Source organism: Venturia canescens, chromosome 11, assembly GCF_019457755.1.
Source record: "Venturia canescens isolate UGA chromosome 11, ASM1945775v1, whole genome shotgun sequence".
Classification (NCBI taxonomy): Eukaryota; Metazoa; Arthropoda; class Insecta; order Hymenoptera; family Ichneumonidae; genus Venturia; species Venturia canescens.
The window spans coordinates 14,312,866-14,332,294 of NC_057431.1; the positions used below are offsets into that span (position 1 = coordinate 14,312,866).

The window sequence follows — 19,429 nt, forward strand, 5'->3', positions numbered from 1 at the left end:
TATTTTTCTGATGATTTTAATCGTAATTACGCGCTTGGGCGACCTAAAATAACAAAATGCAAAAAGAATTAATTCCAGAAAAATATAGCGCGGCGAAGTTCAGAGCGGTGCCAGTTGCCCCACTCGGGCCCATGTATACCGGCCTAAGATGGCCGCCACCTGTCAACAACGACGAGCGTGGTCGCCGCGATGTTTTGTCCGCGATCTAAAGATCGCGGAGTTTTTCGTTCGTTCCGACGGGCTGGACCGTCTCGCGGAGTGTTTCGTTACAATATATACGTATAATTATAAGAATTTTTTATGAATTGTCTGATGTAACTGGATATCGAAATATTTGGAATAATCATCTTTGACACGCAATTTTTCTTAACGTACAATTTTATTTTATTACCCAAGAACAAGACTAAGGGTAGGTAAAGTACATCACCATAAAATTTGGTTCCAACACATACAGTGGTAAATATTTTGCATCACGGCTCCACCTCAAAACAGTTCCAAATTTTATATAATATTATTCTTAACCCCTTCACTGTGAGTGACACACGTAGGGGCAGAAAAAAGTCGTGCCATTTTTGTGTTATGACACACATAGGGGCATTCAAAAAAAACATATTTCTACTGCACCGATTCGATTGAAATTTAGTACACCATGGTTCTTGGGGTCGCTGATTACGATTTTGACATCAGATTTTCAAAATTCAAAATGGCGGACGCAAATTCGAAAAATGCTTTGATTTTGACGAAAGTGAGTATGGTTTTCAGGGCCGCTGAATTTGAATTCTACATCAGATTTTCAAAATTAAAAATTGCGAATCCAATATGGTGGACGCAAATACGAAAAATGGATTAATTTCGACTTTCAGATATTTATGGTCGCAAATATCGAATTTGAATTCTGACTCCAAGTATGTTAAGCTCGGATACAATATAATGAATAAAAATTTGACAAATCATGTACGACAAACTAGTTATAAGAACGAATGTAAAAGAATATTTTTTTGCCTCATATCCCGCTCTCAGCCGAACCCAAAGTCACGAATCGTGGACGTGATGGTTGTTGAAACTTCGGGTCAAAAGAGAGCGATTCGGTGTATAGTGGATGATCCCAGAATAGTACCCTTGATCATGAGATGAAGAGTAGCGATAAAATTAATCTACAACTGATCGAGTACGAAAATACGCGTATGAAGCCAAATCAAAATGATCTATATTGAGTATGAGTGTTATGTCTTTATTTCCGCGACCTGGGAGCCTATACGAGAAGAAAAAATCTCGCTACATATTTACATTGTTTAGAATACTTTTATATTCTGTTGAGTTATTTCTCACATTTAGGCGCTCGAGTTTAAATCAACTCAATTAAATCAAAACTCAAAGCCTCTTGTGTTGTAGTGGATCTACTATATGAAATTATTAGAATCGGATTTCTTCTTCGGATTCAGCGCTCCGGAATTGTACGATATTTAGTTTCGTCGAAATCAAACCATTTTTCAAATTTGCGTCCGCCATATTGGATCCGCCATTTTTAATTTTGAAAATCTGATGTCGAATTCAAATTCAGCGACCCCAAAAACGTTCATACTGTGACTTTGAGACAAATCTAAGAAAATTTTTTTCCAACACAAAAATGGTACGAAAATGTGATTTTCACCTCACAGCGAAGGGGTTAATCACTCATAATGAGTTCCCCAGATAATATTAAGGAGGCATATGAATTTTTGAGTCAATAGGAACATATTTTTTTTACTTGAAACATTTTAAAGGTGAAACGGCAATTTGAAATATTTACCGAACAATCGATGTTTGTTTATTTTTTAAATATAAAAATATAACAACTTTTTGTTGCTTTTTTAAAATTACTTTTTAAAGTTGGATAGTTCATCAAAATAATTCGAAATTTCAAAAAAAAATTGAAAAAAAAAAAATATTCCGAAAATGTGAGTAAACCAAATAAGATTGGTGAATATTCCGTTAAAGTGTCAAATAAGATGCTCAATTGTTTTAAGTAGCTCATCCGATACAACGTAACCAAGGTGATACATTTCTTTAACGATCTTAGGTTTTTTACTTAACGAATCTATCCATTTGTAATATTTTAGCTCTTCTCGCGTGCCGCCATATTTTTTTGGCAAATTGGTTATTCCGACGTGCTTGTGAAGACTCGACATATCTTCACCATGAAAAAAAATACGGTTTTGCATGTTTGCGTCTAAAAGAGGCCGAAACATTGCAAAAATAACATCGAAAATCCAAGACTGATGAAGTATATGGATAGCGTGAGTTTTCATGGGAAATGCGGACACCATCAATGCCATTACCATACTGGCGACCTGAAATATAAAGAATAAAATGGAGATTAAATAAAGAATGAAGAAAAATATGAAAAAAAATATAAAAAATAAAATATTTTCTATCAAATTTGGTATAGAATAGAAAACAACTATTGATAGTATTAACGTTAACAATTAAATTTTTAAGAGTCACGCAATCGTTGTATGGCCCCGGTTGTAAAAGCCCCCCAAATCCCACGGGGGGCTCCACCCCCTCGACCCCTGACGTAGACTCCGCCCGCCGATCCCCCATCACCCGCTCTTGTATTCTATATACTTCCCGAGGAAAATTTTTTTTGCCTAATCACATATATCCATATACGGTTGTATATGAAGTAATATATAATTCTACATAGAATTATATATAATCATTTATAACCAAATATCATTCCATATATCAAATCATACATGGCCCAACTCGATCATACACATCTGATGTTCAGCCATATTCAATCATATATAAGTATGTATTGTAAAACGTAACCTCCTCCTGAACGACCGAATCGACTCGAAACCGAACATAACCTCAAAAAATACATCGCGACGCGGCGCGATGTTTTGACCGAGCGCGTACAACGACTGGTGAGACGCATCACTGCTGGCCGGCGGCGGCCGTACTGGAGGGCAATACAAAGGCCCGATACAAGCGGCGGAGCACGACACTAGCGGCGCCGTGTATTAAAAACTCGAATTATTATATTTTTTTGTTTTGTTAATTAAAATTCAACGCAATTTCGTAAAATATTGTAACTAGGCTCAAATGAAGCGGAAAATTATAACGGATCGAAGAAAAATAAGGAAAAGATTATTTCTTTTAGAAAATTGGTGTAAATTCAAATAAAACAAGACGCGTGTTTATGACGCATGCGCGGATAGAGCGTTAATGGGCTATAGGACGCGTACGTGACTTTTAGCGATTGAAATTATTCGAATCATATTAAACAAAGTAACAATGCCAAATAAAAAAAGAAATTAAAAGTTAATTGATCAAATTGAAGTTTTTATTGTTAATAATCACACAAAGCTGAAAAACGTGAAAAGCGGTAGTCCGCGCATCGTATGTTAGCCCGCGCAACCAACGGGCGAGCGTGAATCACGGCAACGGGCCAATAAGAGAAGGCGTTAGAAATAGATGCGCAGAACCGATCCAAAAACCGAAAATTCAGCGTTTGATGATTTTATGGTGGGGACACGGGTATAAGAAGCGCTGCGCGACTCATTCGGCAGGCAGTCCTTCCTCAAAATTCTGACTCGGAACAAAAAGGCTGACCTCAAACATTCTTCCTGATTTAGCAAGCAATCTAACCTATCCTAATTTTCCTGGATGCCTGGATTCTCGGAGCGATTCGGCGACGTCTCGATCCCATAATCCAGGGTCCACACCTAACCTCTAAATTTTCCAAGCTTTCCGTTGCGCGGAGTTCTCGGAGCGATTCGGCAACGTCTCGATCCCATAACACGTGGACGGCAAGTTACCTTAACCTTCCAAATGCTCAGACTCTCGGAGGGATTCGGCGACGTTTCTATCCCATAGCCTGGGGTTTGTTCCTTAACTGAACCTATTTTTTTTTTTTTTTATTATTCTTTTGCCTGCTATAATCAGGGATGATTTTTCTTGTAAATTAATTTGTAAATTTGTAAATTCTCTTTTTAAATTCAAAGTTGAAACTAATCGAGTCCGAGTCAAACAAAACCGAGATTTCTGTAAAGTTTGTAAATCTTGTAAATTTCAAATAATTAAAAAAGCCGCGGTACGAATTTGAGGTTATATCGCGTCAAACCTATAATAATTTCTTTTATTGTATAAAATCGAAACACGATTGAATTATCGAAACTATTATTTTGAAAATAGGCGAAAAACGCGTAAATTAAAAATTGTTTGAAACGGCGAGTGAAACAAAATTTTTCACAATTGGCGAGCGCGATCGCGAACATTTCACGACCACAAATAAAAAAATCAATGATCCTGTAAAATCGAAATTTTAAAAAATGTTTAACTGTGAAAAAATATGAGATCTATTGTAACATATACAGTGTATGAATTACGTTTCCTGTAGGGATTTTGAATTTTGGAAATAAAAAAAATGAGATCATTTTCTAACGTAGCCAAGTACAGTGAATGAATTAAGGTTCTTGTGGAATTCATTCGTGTACACTTTTAGCCCTAATCCCTCACTTATTCAGAAAAATTTTCCAGCAAACGTCACAGAGCACCAAAGGTTTCTCGAATGATTCTGCAATTATTAAGAGATTATCATCTGTTTTTATGCTAGCTCGGGTTATAAACTTAAAACAGTTTACGCGTACAAGGGCATGCATTGTATCTATACGATGTACTGCACAAATTCATTTTCAACATTACACACAAGCTTGGCGTGCATGGTTTTCAATCGGAAGCTCGGGAAGAGACAATTGTTCAAATTTACTATGAAAACAATAATTAATTAGTATTGTATGAACGATTGTGAAAAAAACCGATCCCCCAATAAAATATGAGAGGCCCTGTTATATAATGATTTGATAAACAATACAGATGGGTGAAATTTGTAGATAAAATTGAACAATTAAACGAACGGATAAAGAAATGAAATCAATCAATCCCTTTATATGCCTTTATCTTGTACGGATACATACGGCCATTCTTTCATGCCCATACGCATTCTAATTTATCCACGCGTCACTTTCACTCGTTTGTCCGTAAACTCATTTTTTTACCAAATGGGCAGATGATTGGATGAATTACACAAGTACTGAAATGGATGAACAAAGAAGTAAGTTGTGTAAACATTGATTTGAGAAAAGAAAACGCGTTGAATACGAAACATTTGGAGTAATGAATTTATCAGTCAAACTAGTCAAGAATGGATATTTTTCTTTGTGTACACAACGCGGGATCTCACGTCGAACTACTCAATAAAATAGTTGGATGGAAAAGGGATGGCAAATTAAAAAACAATTACATGAGAGGATCATCAAGATTTCTTCAAATATATGGATGGATGAGGCATTCCTTCGCCGAGCTTCCGATTGAAAACCATGCACGCCAAGCTTGTGTGTAATGTTGAAAATGAATTTCTGCAGTACATCGTATAGATACAATGCATGCACTTGTACGCGTAAACTGTTTTAAGTTTATAACCCGAGCCAGCATAAAAACAGATGATAATCTCTTAATAATTGCAGAATCATTCGAGAAACCTTTGGTGCTCTGTGACGTTTGCTGGAAAATTTTTCTGAATAAGTGAGGGATTAGGGCTAAAAGTGTACACGAATGAATTCCACAAGAACCTTAATTCATTCACTGTACTTGGCTACGTTAGAAAATGATCTCATTTTTTTTTATTTCCAAAATTCAAAATCCCTACAGGAAACGTAATTCATACACTGTATATGTTACAATAGATCTCATATTTTTTCACAGTTAAACATTTTTTTAAATTTATTTATTGAAAATGCGAATATAGAAAATCATTTAAAACAACGGTCACGACCTTTTAATACTTGGCGTGCCTTTTTTACTTTTTGAAGTTTTAATATTTACTGATTTCACTTCTTTTTGCGAAGCGTGACAACTATATAGGAATCGTATTTCATTCACTGTATTTGTCAACTTCAGAAAACGATCTCATTTTTTTTTATATTTTGAAGTTTTTTATTGATAATGCAAATATAGAAAATTATTGGAAACTACGGTCGCGACCTTTTAATAATTGGCGTTCTTTTTTTACTTTGCCAATTATTTTTTTTTTGTGATTTCACTTATTTTTTAGAGGCGTGACAATATTTATTTAAGAAAAAAAAATACATTCCTCGTCTTCGACGAAAATTTTTAAAACGATTTGTTTCAAGTTGAGTACTTTTCTCTATGTGGCAAAAGCAATCGACACAGCCAATTTTTCTATGTAGATGGACGAAAACTGTGCGGTTATGTTCATGTGAGTTGAAACCTTTTACAAGCAATAATGGTGACGATTTTGATTATCCATTCAGCATATCAAATTTTCTAATGAAAGATTGGGAAATTCCTATGCAATGGGATGATATTTTCATTTTCTATTCCTTTTTTTGGAAAGCTTCATTTGTTTATTTGGAAAATTGGTTTATGAAACTATCTTCTTCTTCTTCTTCTCTTTCAATGGATTCCATGTTGACATGGATACTGTCAATGGTTTGCAATGTCCAAAGAAACGTTTCCATGCTATTTAATATCTAAGACGACAGCTTTATAGTTATTTGTGTCCAGTGATATTTTTTCATGGTCTTCTATAACGTCAGAACATGCTTTCTCAATGCAGACTGTTAAATCGCCGATCTAGATATCGATAACTATGAGGAAATATATTGCAAACCATTGCACCGTTTATCTAAATATCGAAAAATATAAAATTGTCGAATATATATTGAAAAATATGAAGGCATCCACCTAGACGTCGAAAACCCTATAGTCGCCAACCTAGACATCGAAAACAACAGAGCCATCGACCAAGATATCGAAAACCATGCAGTCGTCAATCTAGACATCGAAAACCATGCGGTCGTCAACGTAGTCATCCTTAGAAAAACTGACGCACCATCGGAAACTATGGAGCCGTTGACCTTCATACCGGAAACCATAGACAAATTCACCTCAACATCGGAAACTATGAAGTTATCGACCGGGATAGTGAAAACTATGAAGTCGTCGATCTAGTCCACGAAAACAATGGGAAAACATACCTGGACATTGAAAACTGCCGAGCCGTTGATCTAGACCTCGAAAAGCATGGAAAAACATACAGAGACGGCGAAAGCCATGAAAAAATATACCTATCCATCGAAAACCATAAAGCTGTCGACGTAGCCATCGAAAACAATGGAGCCGACGACCTAGACCATGAAAACCATGGAGAAACATATCCAGACATCAAAAAGTATGGAATTGTTGACTTAGCATCAAAAACCATGGCGGAATATACCTGGACCACGAAAATCATGAAGGAACATACCTAGACATTGATAACTATGAAGCCGGCGACCTCGCGCACTAAAACCATGAAAAAAAAACGAAAACCATGGAGGGACATACCTAGACATAAAAAAAATGATGGAATAATACACCTGGACATCGAAAACTATGTAGAAACACACTTAGCCGACGAAAGCCAAGGAGAAGCATACCCCGCAAACGAACAGTATGGAGCTGTCCACGTAGACATCGAAAACCATGGAGGAATCTACCTAGACCACGAAAACCATAGAGAAACATATCCAAACATCGAAAACCATGGAGAAATATACCTGAACCACGGAAACCATGATGGAACATGCCTAGATATTGAAAACCATGGAGGAATATACCTAGACATCGAAACCTATAGAGGAATTATCCTAGACCACGAAAACCCGAGAGAAACATACCTGGACATCAAAAACTGTGGAGTCGTCGTCCTCGACTGCGAAAACCATGAAGAAACATACCTAGACCACGAAAACTATGAAGGAATCTACCTAGATCACGAAAACCATGGAGGAATATACCTGGACCACGAAAACCATGAAGGAACATACCTAGACATCGAAACCCATGGAGGAATTATCCTAGACCACGAAAACCCGAGAGAAACATACCTGGACATCAAAAACTGTGGAGCCGTCAACCTCGACTGCGAAAACCATGAAGAAATATACCTAGACCATGAAAACCTTGGAGGAATCTATCTAGATCACCAAAACCATGGAGAAACATATGCATACATTGAAAACCATGGAGGAACATACCTAGGCATCGAAAACCATGGAGGAATTATCACGAAAACCCGAGAGAAACATACCTGGACATGGAAAAAACCTAGATCACGAAAACCATGGAGGAATATACCTGGACCACGAAAACCATGAAGGAACATACCTAGACATCGAAACCCATGGAGGAATTATCCTAGACCACGAAAACCCGAGAGAAACATACCTGGACATCAAAAACTGTAGAGCCGTCGACCTCAACTGCGAAAACCATGAAGAAACATACCTAGACCACGAAACCATAGAGGAATGTAACTCGACCACGAAAACCATGGAGGAATCCACCTAGACCACGAAAACCATGGAGAAACATATCCATACATCGAAAACCACGGAGGACTATACCTGGACCACGAAAACCATGAAGAAACATGTCTAGACATTAAAAACCATGGAGGAACATACCTAGACATCGAAATCCATGGAGGAATTATCCTAGACCACGAAAACCCGAGAGAAACATACCTGGACATCGAAAACTGTAGAGCCGTCGACCTCGACTGCGAAAACCATGAAGGAATCTACTTAGACCACGAAAACCATGGAGAAATATATCTTTACATCGAAAATCATGGAGGAATATACCTGGACCACGAAAACCATGGAGAAACATGTCTAGACATAGAAAACCATGGAGGAACATACCTAGACATCGAAATCCATGGAGGAATTATCCTAGACCACGAAAACCCGAGAGAAACATACCTGGACATCAAAAACTGTGGAGCCGTTGACCTCGACTGCGAAAACTATGAAGAAACATACCTAGACCACGAAAACCTCGAAGGAATCTATCTAGACCACGAAAACCATGGAGAAACATATCCATACATCGAAAACCATGAAGGAACGTGTCTAGACATTGAAAACCATGGAGGAACATACCTGGACATCGAAACCCATGGAGGAATTATCTTAGACCACGAAAACCCGAGAGAAACTACCTGGACATCGAAAACTGTAGAGCCGTCGACCTCGACTGCGAAAACCATGAAGGAATCTACTTAGACCACGAAAACCATGGAAAAACATATCCATACATCGAAAACCACGGAGGAATATACCTGGACCACGAAAACCATGGAGAAACATACTCGGACATCGAAAACTGTGGAGCCGTCGCCCTCGACCGCGAAAACCATGAAGAAACATGCCTAGTCCACGAAAACCATGGAGGAATATATCTAGATATCAAGAAATATGGAGAAATTCACGTGGACATTCAAAACCATGCAGGAATATACCTAGGCGTTAGTGGACTATGGAGAAATATACCTGGATATCCGAAACTATGGAGAAATACACCTGGACATTAGAAACCATGGCGGAATATACCTAGACATCGAAACCCATGGAGAAATTATCCTAGACCACGAAAACCATGGAGAAACATACCTTAGACATCGAAAACTGTGGAGCCGTCGACCTCAACCGCGAAAACCATGAAGAAACATACTTAGACCACGAAAACCATGGAGAAACATACCTGGATATCGAAAACTGTGGAGCCGTCGACCTCGAACGCGAAAGCCATGGAGGAATATACCTAGACATCAAGAATAATAGAGAAATACACTTGGACATTAAAAACTATGGAGAAATACACTCTCACATCAGAAACCATGGAGGAATATACCTAGACATCGAAATCCATGGAGGAATTATCCGAGACCACAAAAACCATGGAGAAACATACCTGGACATCGAAAACTAAGGAGCCGTCGACCCAGACCTCGAAAACCATGAAAAAACATACCTAGACGACGAAAGCCATGGAGGAATATATCCGGACATATAATACTATAGGGTTGTCGACCTAGACATACTCGAAAAATCCAGCGGCGTCGACCAGGATTTTATATTTTTTTATTTTTATTATTTATTATTTAATTTTATTTTTATTATTATATTTTTTCATTTTATTATATTATTATTATATTATATTATATATTGTATAATATAATATATATATTGTATTATACATTAATTATAATAAAATATTTATTATAATGTATTTTATTATTTATTAATAAATAAAATATATATTATATAATAATACGAGTTATGCGTAAGCCAGGAGCTGGTATTGCCCCCGCTGTCCGCACATTCTCTGTCTCTCTCGCTCAGCGACGCACAAGAGAGGGGGTAGCCGCGTTCAGCGTACTGTGTGACAGGAGAGCCGAGAAATGTATACCAGGCCTGCAAAGGCCGTAAGTCCGAACGTAAACATGCTCAACTTACGCCTCTCTGTCTCTAAGAAATGAAATTTATCGTAAAGCTTTCGGTCTCAATTCTTTAAAGAGACATATCTCGGGAATGGCTGAATGGATTTACTTCCAACAAAGACCAATGGAAAGGGAAAAATCGAAAAAAAATTCTCACCAATTTTTAGATTTTTTAATAATATGGTTTGTCCGCAAGCGCCGTTTGAAAACTCTGTGACGTCAAAAATCGGCATATTCGCGTATATAAGAGTGCGGCAGGGCTCGCGCTGGCTTTTTCTTTACGCGCTGCTGATTTTCCTTTTAATACTTGGCGTCGAGCCGCTACCGCGTCTCTTGATAAAAGTTGAATAAATCCGAATTGTTAAAATGGTCAAAATCTAAATTCCGCGTTCTCACGTTTCTTTCATACTTGCTCCTTTTTAAATTAAGGTAGCTCGAACCGACGCGTGGCGGCGTTCAGGCCAGGTCGGCAAGAGCGTTACGTTACAACTGGCGCCCAACGTGAGGCAGGTATTGCAAAAGAGCGTGAGAATAATTATTGTTAAATTCGGTAAAAATAATTAATCAGAACAAAATGGCGGAATTTCATTCATCAAAAAACGAGGATGACAAATTATCTAAAATTCTTGACACCGTCGAATCAATTCAATTATTTATGAAACGAATGGAGAAGCGTACCTCCGAAAATTTTGAAAAAATTAAAAATTTGGAAGAGAAAATTGATCAGCGATTCCAACATCAGGAAGAATCAGTCATCAACGAGTTAAGGGACGTTCGAGCTTCGATTGGGGATCAAATCTACGAGATCGCCGGTTATTTTCAAAACGAAGTCGAAATAACGGGTCAACATGTTCGAGAAATTAAGGAGGCCACCTTTCAACGATCACGAAGAAAATAGAAAAACAGAGTCATCAAACAGCCTACCCAGACAACGAAGGACAGCAAAATTAAATTGAAACCACCAACATTTGACGGCTCAAACAAAACGAGACCGATCAAATTTATTAAGGAGTTCAAACATTATTGTGAGGTTACAAAACCAACTCTCACAGAAATTAAATATTTTGTGACTCTTTTTTACTGTTCAGTACTGTAACGTTACGTTGAATTTCAAGTACCCTATTTTTCAAAATCTGCACTCCTTGCGCGATCATTAAATGATTAATAATTTCTTGACCAAAATTCTTGGTACCGTGTACGCATTTTGAAATAAAACCATTATAGTTTTCGAATGTAAATGCTGAGGTGGCCCACAACGGTCCCCAACATTCAACGCATAACGGCAAATGTAAAAGTTGATGAATATTATAACTCAACGCTCTATCACCGTACAAATTCTCAATTTGCTTTACGAATAATCTGAGTAAGATTTCTGATTGTTTGAGATCAGCTTGCGAGATATGATCTTTCAGCAAATTGAACAGCGCTTTAACCAAGAGCATCCAATGTTGCAAGTATTTTTTCGGCAAATAATTTACAAGCGCTGGAAGAGCATAAAAAATCAAGAAATTATAAAATTCGGACGCTTTATAAAACCTATATTCCGTCAATCGTCGAGGTAGTCTACAGAATGACAGGAAAGTGCGGATACTCAACATGAAATCATCAGTCGCTGCAGCGCAGTTTTTGATGTTCCAAGAAAATCACAGTCGAATCGGGATTAGCCATACTCTTGGGAAAACAGTCTGAGTCACATCTCTCGTCTAAACTTATATCCATCGATAACGTGTGCTCGTATATGTTTCTTCGTATAAATCGCTTCACACACGCATACGATACACTGTGCAAGCTGAGAGCACAAGGCGCTCCGATAACGATACTCTTCATTATCCTGACACCCTAATCCCCCGATCCGACTAACTGTCGTATTCCTTCTATTCTACAAAGTGCTTCTAACAATTAACATTTTGTCGCCATAATTTCTTTAAAAAACTAACATTAATACTAATAAAAATTCCGATCAAATCGCTTATTTCAAGTTATAAGTTCTTTAATTAATTTTTTTTTCAGCAGCAATCTCTTTAGTCATACCGATAATGAAGGGTCGGTACTGTCGCACACGAAAGCGACCAATACATTTCTGAGGCTATTTTTTAACATCCTGGTTTTCAGAGAATCACTGTTTCAATAATTAACTTCCTCGCAAATCCAGCTATTTTCATTTTTTTGTTTATGAAATCAAGTCCACTCGAGTCGGAATCCTTTACTTCGCTTGACGAAGGCAAACAACAACATCGTTTTCGGAGAGCTGCTCATCCGAAAACTTTCCAACGACAAATAATATAAGAGATAGTCATGGATGTTGACGAGATCCATCAAGCGTAAAGTTCCGAGGATGACGATTACCTCCCTGATGATGAAAGCAAAGCTCGCCATACCTTCAACCAAGAAGAATTTAATGATCTCATACGAGATGTAGGACTGCCGAAAAATGGAGCTGAATACTTGGCGGCAACATTGAAAAAGAAAAACTTCCTATCAAAAGAAACATCAGCTCACTTTTATCGGGACAGGAAGAAGGAGTTTCGACAATTCTTCACAATGATGTCGCTTATGAATTCTTCGATCAATGATGTTGTTACGGCCTAGATCGGAGTTTGTTTTTGTTGGCCACCTTTTTGAACATAGTGTTTTTCCCGTCTCTACTGTCCCATAAACATAAAAAGCAGGGATTTTTTGTGGAATCCGATTGTTGTCTTAAGAACAATGTTGCAATTTTGAGAACACCACAAATTTGCCATGGATGTTCCCAATACTTTATTTCCTCCAAAACCACTTATCAATTTCCGTAATTTTCTTTCAGCTTGCTCAAGTGAGCTATTGGAATAGGAGCATATGTGTTTCCGTTGTAAAGTAGAACGGCTTTGAGACTTCTTTTTGACGAATCAAGGAAAAGTCTTTCACATCTGAACAGTACATCAATGTCATTTGTGAAGAATTGCCGAAACTCCTTCTTCCTGTCACGATAAAAGTGAGCTGATGTTTCTTTTGATAGCAAGTTTTTCTTTTTCAATGTTGCCGCCAAATATTCAGCTCCATTTTTCGGCAGTCCTACATCTCGTATGAGATCATTAAATTCTTCTTGGTTGAAGGTATGGCGAGCTTTGCTTTCATCATCAGGGAGGTAATCATCATCCTCGGAACTTTACGCTTGATAGATCTCGTCAACATCCATGACTATCTCTTAAAACAAAAATGCACGATGATTTATAAGAAGTTGTTCGATCTATTCTCTCAAAACTTGCTTCAAATGGGCAATTCATTACTGAAGGTTATAAAAAAAAACCATTCCAAATGTAATGAATAAAAAAAAAATGAATCTTCTAAATCTTGGTAATGTATGAAAAACGTTTGATTCAAAGGAACAAAACGTTGTCAGATCAATGCAAAAGTGACGAGTACATCGGATGAGGAATGAAAAAAATTCAACACATAATGGTATGTAAAAAAAATTACGACACCAACTGTAAATAATTTCAACAAAACAATTAAGAAAAGCTTTCACAAATCATGAAAAAACATTATATTAAAAAAAGTACAAATCCGTAAATATATTGTAAAGGGAAAAAAAATTCCAATAGAACGTGAGAAATTCATTCCTACGGTACTTTTCCGGCCCATCACTTTTCATTCAAATTGCTCATTCATATAAAAATCAAACTAGACGTTAATTCATGCGTTATTTTTATGAAACTAGCCTCAACGCTGGCGTTACACGCCCACTTGAATTTGGACATTTCCACATATGCTTGACGGCAACTATCTCTTCGCAACAATTCGGGACAACGAATAAACAAAACCATTGCAATGGATAGAAGCTTTACATTTCGATATATCGAAATTTTTTTCTTTAAGAAAGGGGGAATAGTAATTCACTAGGGAATCACTTTACATCGAATTTCAAGACACTTTTTCATTAATTCACAATAATATCTCTTGTATATTACAGAAAAATTTGTTTGCATTTTTTCTATAATGAATGCAATTAAGTTAAAATCCCTAAGAGGTCATTTCCTCAATTCCCTCTGTATGCATACATGTGATCCATCAGATCTAGAAGAGTCCTGATTTTTATTTGAATGAGCAATTTGAATGAAAAGTGATGGGCCGAACAAGTACCGTAGGAATGAATTTCTCACGTTCTATTTGAATTTTTTTTTCCTTTGCAATATATTTACGGATTTGTATTTTTTTTAATATAATGTTTTTTCATGATTTGTGAAAGCTTTTCTTAATTGTTTTGTTGAAATTATTTACAGTTGGTTTCGTAATTTTTTTTTTTTATACCATTATGTTTTGAATTTTTTTCATTCGTCATCCGATGTACTCGTCACTTTTGCATTTATTTGACAACGTTTTGTTCCTTTGAATCAAACGTTTTTCATACATTACCAAGATTTAGAAGATTCATTTTTTTAATTCATTACGTTTGGAATGTTTTTTTTTTTTTATAACCTTCAGTAATGAATTGGCCATTTGAAGCAAGTTTCGAGAGAATAGATCGAACAACTTCTTATAAATCATGGTGCATTTGTGTTTTGAACTACACGAGTGTCACATGGGATTTCACTGATACTACTGTCTAGGTGGCATAAAACATAAATGTACTTGTCTCCAATTTTTTAACAGCATTCGTGCTGTTACTTATGATTTGATTTGACTACTTTTTGTGCACTGTGAACTTAAAAAAAATTTACAGAATATTGGAAAATCAAATTCTTCATGTTAGGGAACAATATAGCTAATATTCTGTTATTGTTAATTCATTTTTTGTTCATTCCAAGGAATGCACACTACATAAGTAACATATGTAGGGTTTATTCACTGAGACTACCGTTCAAATGTAATGATTATCACCCATCAGAATATACTTGCGAGAAGACATTTATTGAATAAATTTTTAATTAAAATTATTCCCCGTCTCGTTGAAAGAGATATCGAAAAAAGGGGACAAAAATTTTTTAATCAAATTACGGCTAATTGATTTAAAAACTTAAAAAATCGTAACGAATTATAAATTTCAATTCGTTAAATAACGACAGGATTTCAACGACTAAGGCATTCGAATCTTTTTTTCAGACAACGCGATATTGATAGATTGGAATAATTAAATCCAACGTAAGGTGGTCACCCCGTGTGGTGGCCGGTTTTTGTGGGATTTTTTCGCGATTTTATAGCGGCGAGGAAAAAAAAATATAGCCTTTTGAAATTTGAAGGGTTTATTCGATAGTATTTTAACTCTATGGTAGGATTTTTTAACTCTGATATCTCTGGTAGATTTGGTGTAAAGCTACTCCACAGGAACCCATATGTTTATTCATAGTCTCCACGATTCTGGGACATGGGTTTATCTGAGTGAGATCAAAAAACCAAGGAGCGTATTGATTAGTAAAACAGTGGTTATCACCTGAATTAAAATCATACAGAAAAATTAAAAATTGAAAGATTTTTCTGTTTTGAAACACCTGATTTCAATTTTTCAAAATGTTGCATAGCTCAATAATCCTTCAATTTTTAATTTTTCTGTATGATTTTAGTTCAGGCGATAGCCACTGCTTTACAAATCAAAACGCTCCTTGGTTTTTTGATCGCAGATAAACGGAACCCCCGGGAATCGTGGAGATCATGGAGAAACATATGGGATCCTGTGGACTAATTTTACACCGAATTAATCCGAGACATCAAAGTTAAAAAATTCTGTCATAAAGTTTAAATACCAATGAACAATTTCTTTAAATGTCAAGTCTATGTTTTTTCTCGCCGCGAAAAAATCACGAAAAAACCCCAAAAAATGCGCGTGCCACAAGGGGTGACGATCTCAAGCCGAATCAGTTTTTTTGAAAAAAAAAATCGTTTCATTATACATCCAAGTTGTTTCAGCAATTTACATACACACACATACACACACGCGGATGTATTTTATTTCGAACTGAAATTTTATTTTGTTGGAATTATAATGAAAACTCTCCATGATTATCAATTTAATCTTTTTTATGAATAATAAAAAAAAAAAATCCACCAAAAAACGAAAAAAAATACGAATTTCCTCAGTTTCGATTTGCCAATAGAAATTTTATAATCAAGCACTTTCGAATAGTCTGTCATGCGTTTACAGGCAATGCGATTATACTTCTTTTCTATATTGTTGTAGTCCCTCGCTCTCCTTCGTCATTGCTGTTTTGGGTTATTTTATTATATATTCTTCAATAACAAACATCGATAAGTTTGATGATACAATCAGAGAGATGAGAAAAAGCGGATGCATGGATTTTTTTTTTAATGTTTCAGAATCCGGATTACATCTCAAGATATATATAGAAAAAATCTCTAACCTTTCTAAATATTTTATACTATCAATCTGAACGTTGTTGACAATTTTCGGTATATTTTCCATCACATAACACTCTTGGATTCCTCGGCCTTTATTTCTCTTTTATTCTTCTTCCCTTTTTTCTCACCACTTTCACTAAAATATTGTCCTGTTTTTATCTATTTTCTACAGAACCGGAAAAAATTGGAACAGTGTCGGTAAATTGTCACTTTCGCCATTTTTATAACCTCATCTAGTTAGCATTTAAACAACACGCCATACGTCATATCATAACGAAAATATATAAGTATATACTTGTACTACAGATCGGGATATCGGTGAACTGTCAAATTCGCGATCTTTATAACCTCATCATATATTAGCATAAACAACACACCATACGTCATACGTCACGAAAATATATAAGTATATACTTGTATATTGAAACTTCAAAAAGTAAAAAAGGCACGCCAAGTATTAAAAGGTCGTGACCGTTGTTTTAAATGATTTTCTATATTCGCATTTTCAATAAATAAATTTAAAAAAATGTTCAACTGTGAAAAAATATGAGATCTATTGTAACATATACAGTGTATGAATTACGTTTCCTGTAGGAATTTTGAATTTTGGAAATAAAAAAAAATGAGATCATTTTCTAACGTAGCCAAGTACAGTGAATGAATTAAGGTTCTTGTGGAATTCATTCGTGTACACTTTTAGCCCTAATCCCTCACTTATTCAGAAAAATTTTCCAGCAAACGTCACAGAGCACCAAAGGTTTCTCGAATGATTCTGCAATTATTAAGAGATTATCATCTGTTTTTATGCTAGCTCGGGTTATAAACTTAAAACAGTTTACGCGTACAAGGGCATGCATTGTATCTATACGATGTACTGCACAAATTCATTTTCAACATTACACACAAGCTTGGCGTGTATGGTTTTCAATCGGAAGCTCGGGAAGAGACAATTGTTCAAATTTACTATGAAAACAATAATTAATTAGTATTGTATGAACGATTGTGAAAAAAACCGATCCCCCAATAAAATATGAGAGGCCCTGTTATATAATGATTTGGTAAACAATACAGATGGGTGAAATTTGTGGATAAAATTGAACAATTAAACGAACGGATAAAGAAATGAAATCAATCAATCCCTTTATATGCCTTTATCTTGTACGGATACATACGGCCATTCTTTCATGCCCATACGCATTCTAATTTATCCACGCGTCACTTTCACTCGTTTGTCCGTAAACTCATTTTTTTACCAAATGGGCAGATGATTGGATGAATTACACAAGTACTGAAATGGATGAACAAAGAAGTAAGTTGTGTAAACATTGATTTGAGAAAAGAAAACGCGTTGAATACGAAACATTTGGAGTAATGAATTTATCAGTCAAACTAGTCAAGAATGGATATTTTTCTTTGTGTACACAACGCGGGATCTCACGTCGAACTACTCAATAAAATAGTTGGATGGAAAAGGGATGGCAAATTAAAAAACAATTACATGAGAGGATCATCAAGATTTCTTCAAATATATGGATGGATGAGGCATTCCTTCGCCGAGCTTCCGATTGAAAACCATGCACGCCAAGCTTGTGTGTAATGTTGAAAATGAATTTCTGCAGTACATCGTATAGATACAATGCATGCACTTGTACGCGTAAACTGTTTTAAGTTTATAACCCGAGCTAGCATAAAAACAGATGATAATCTCTTAATAATTGCAGAATCATTCGAGAAACCTTTGTTGCTCTGTGACGTTTGCTGGAAAATTTTTCTGAATAAGTGAGGGATTAGGGCTAAAAGTGTACACGAATGAATTCCACAAGAACCTTAATTCATTCACTGTACTTGGCTACGTTAGAAAATGATCTCATTTTTTTTTATTTCCAAAATTCAAAATTCCTACAGGAAACGTAATTCATACACTGTATATGTTACAATAGATCTCATATTTTTTCACAGTTAAACATTTTTTTAAATTTATTTATTGAAAATGCGAATATAGAAAATCATTTAAAACAACGGTCACGACCTTTTAATACTTGGCGTGCCTTTTTTACTTTTTGAAGTTTCAATATTTACTGATTTCACTTCTTTTTGCGAAGCGTGACAACTATATAGGAATCGTATTTCATTCACTGTATTTGTCAACTTCAGAAAACGATCTCATTTTTTTTTATATTTTGAAGTTTTTTATTGATAATGCAAATATAGAAAATTATTGGAAACTACGGTCGCGACCTTTTAATAATTGGCGTTCTTTTTTTACTTTGTCAATTATTTTTTTTTCTGATTTCACTTATTTTTTAGAGGCGTGACAATATTTACTTAAGAAAAAAAATACATTCCTCGTCTTCGACGAAAATTTTTAAAACGATTTGTTTCAAGTTGAGTACTTTTCTCTATGTGGCAAAAGCAATCGACACAGCCAATTTTTCTATGTAGATGGACGAAAACTGTGCGGTTATGTTCATGTGAGTTGAAACCTTTTACAAGCAATAATGGTGACGATTTTGATTATCCATTCAGCATATAGAATTTTCTAATGAAAGATTGGGAAATTCCTATGCAATGGGATGATATTTTCATTTTCTATTCCTTTTTTTGGAAAGTTCCATTTGTTTATTTGGAAAATTGATTTATGAAACTATCTTCTTCTTCTTCTTCTCTTTCAATGGATTCCATGTTGACATGGATACTGTCAATGGTTTGCAATGTCCAAAGAAACGTTTCCATGCTATTTAATATCTAAGACGACAGCTTTAT

At 35.7% G+C, this 19,429-nt stretch overlaps 1 protein-coding gene across 4 annotated transcripts in view; it reads right to left on the reverse strand.

Moving 5' to 3' along the window:
- Positions 1–360: 360 nt before the first annotated feature.
- The window catches only part of LOC122418197 (alpha-tocopherol transfer protein-like), a 232,972-nt gene continuing 213,903 nt past the window's right edge, over positions 361–19,429 (reverse strand). For all 4 annotated transcript variants that reach the window (XM_043432273.1, XM_043432271.1, XM_043432272.1 and 1 more), the window contains one exon: positions 361–2,330. In XM_043432273.1, the coding sequence (XP_043288208.1) occupies positions 1,980–2,330 (351 nt within the window). In that variant the 3' untranslated portion in view covers positions 361–1,979. The remainder of the gene's footprint in view (positions 2,331–19,429) is intronic.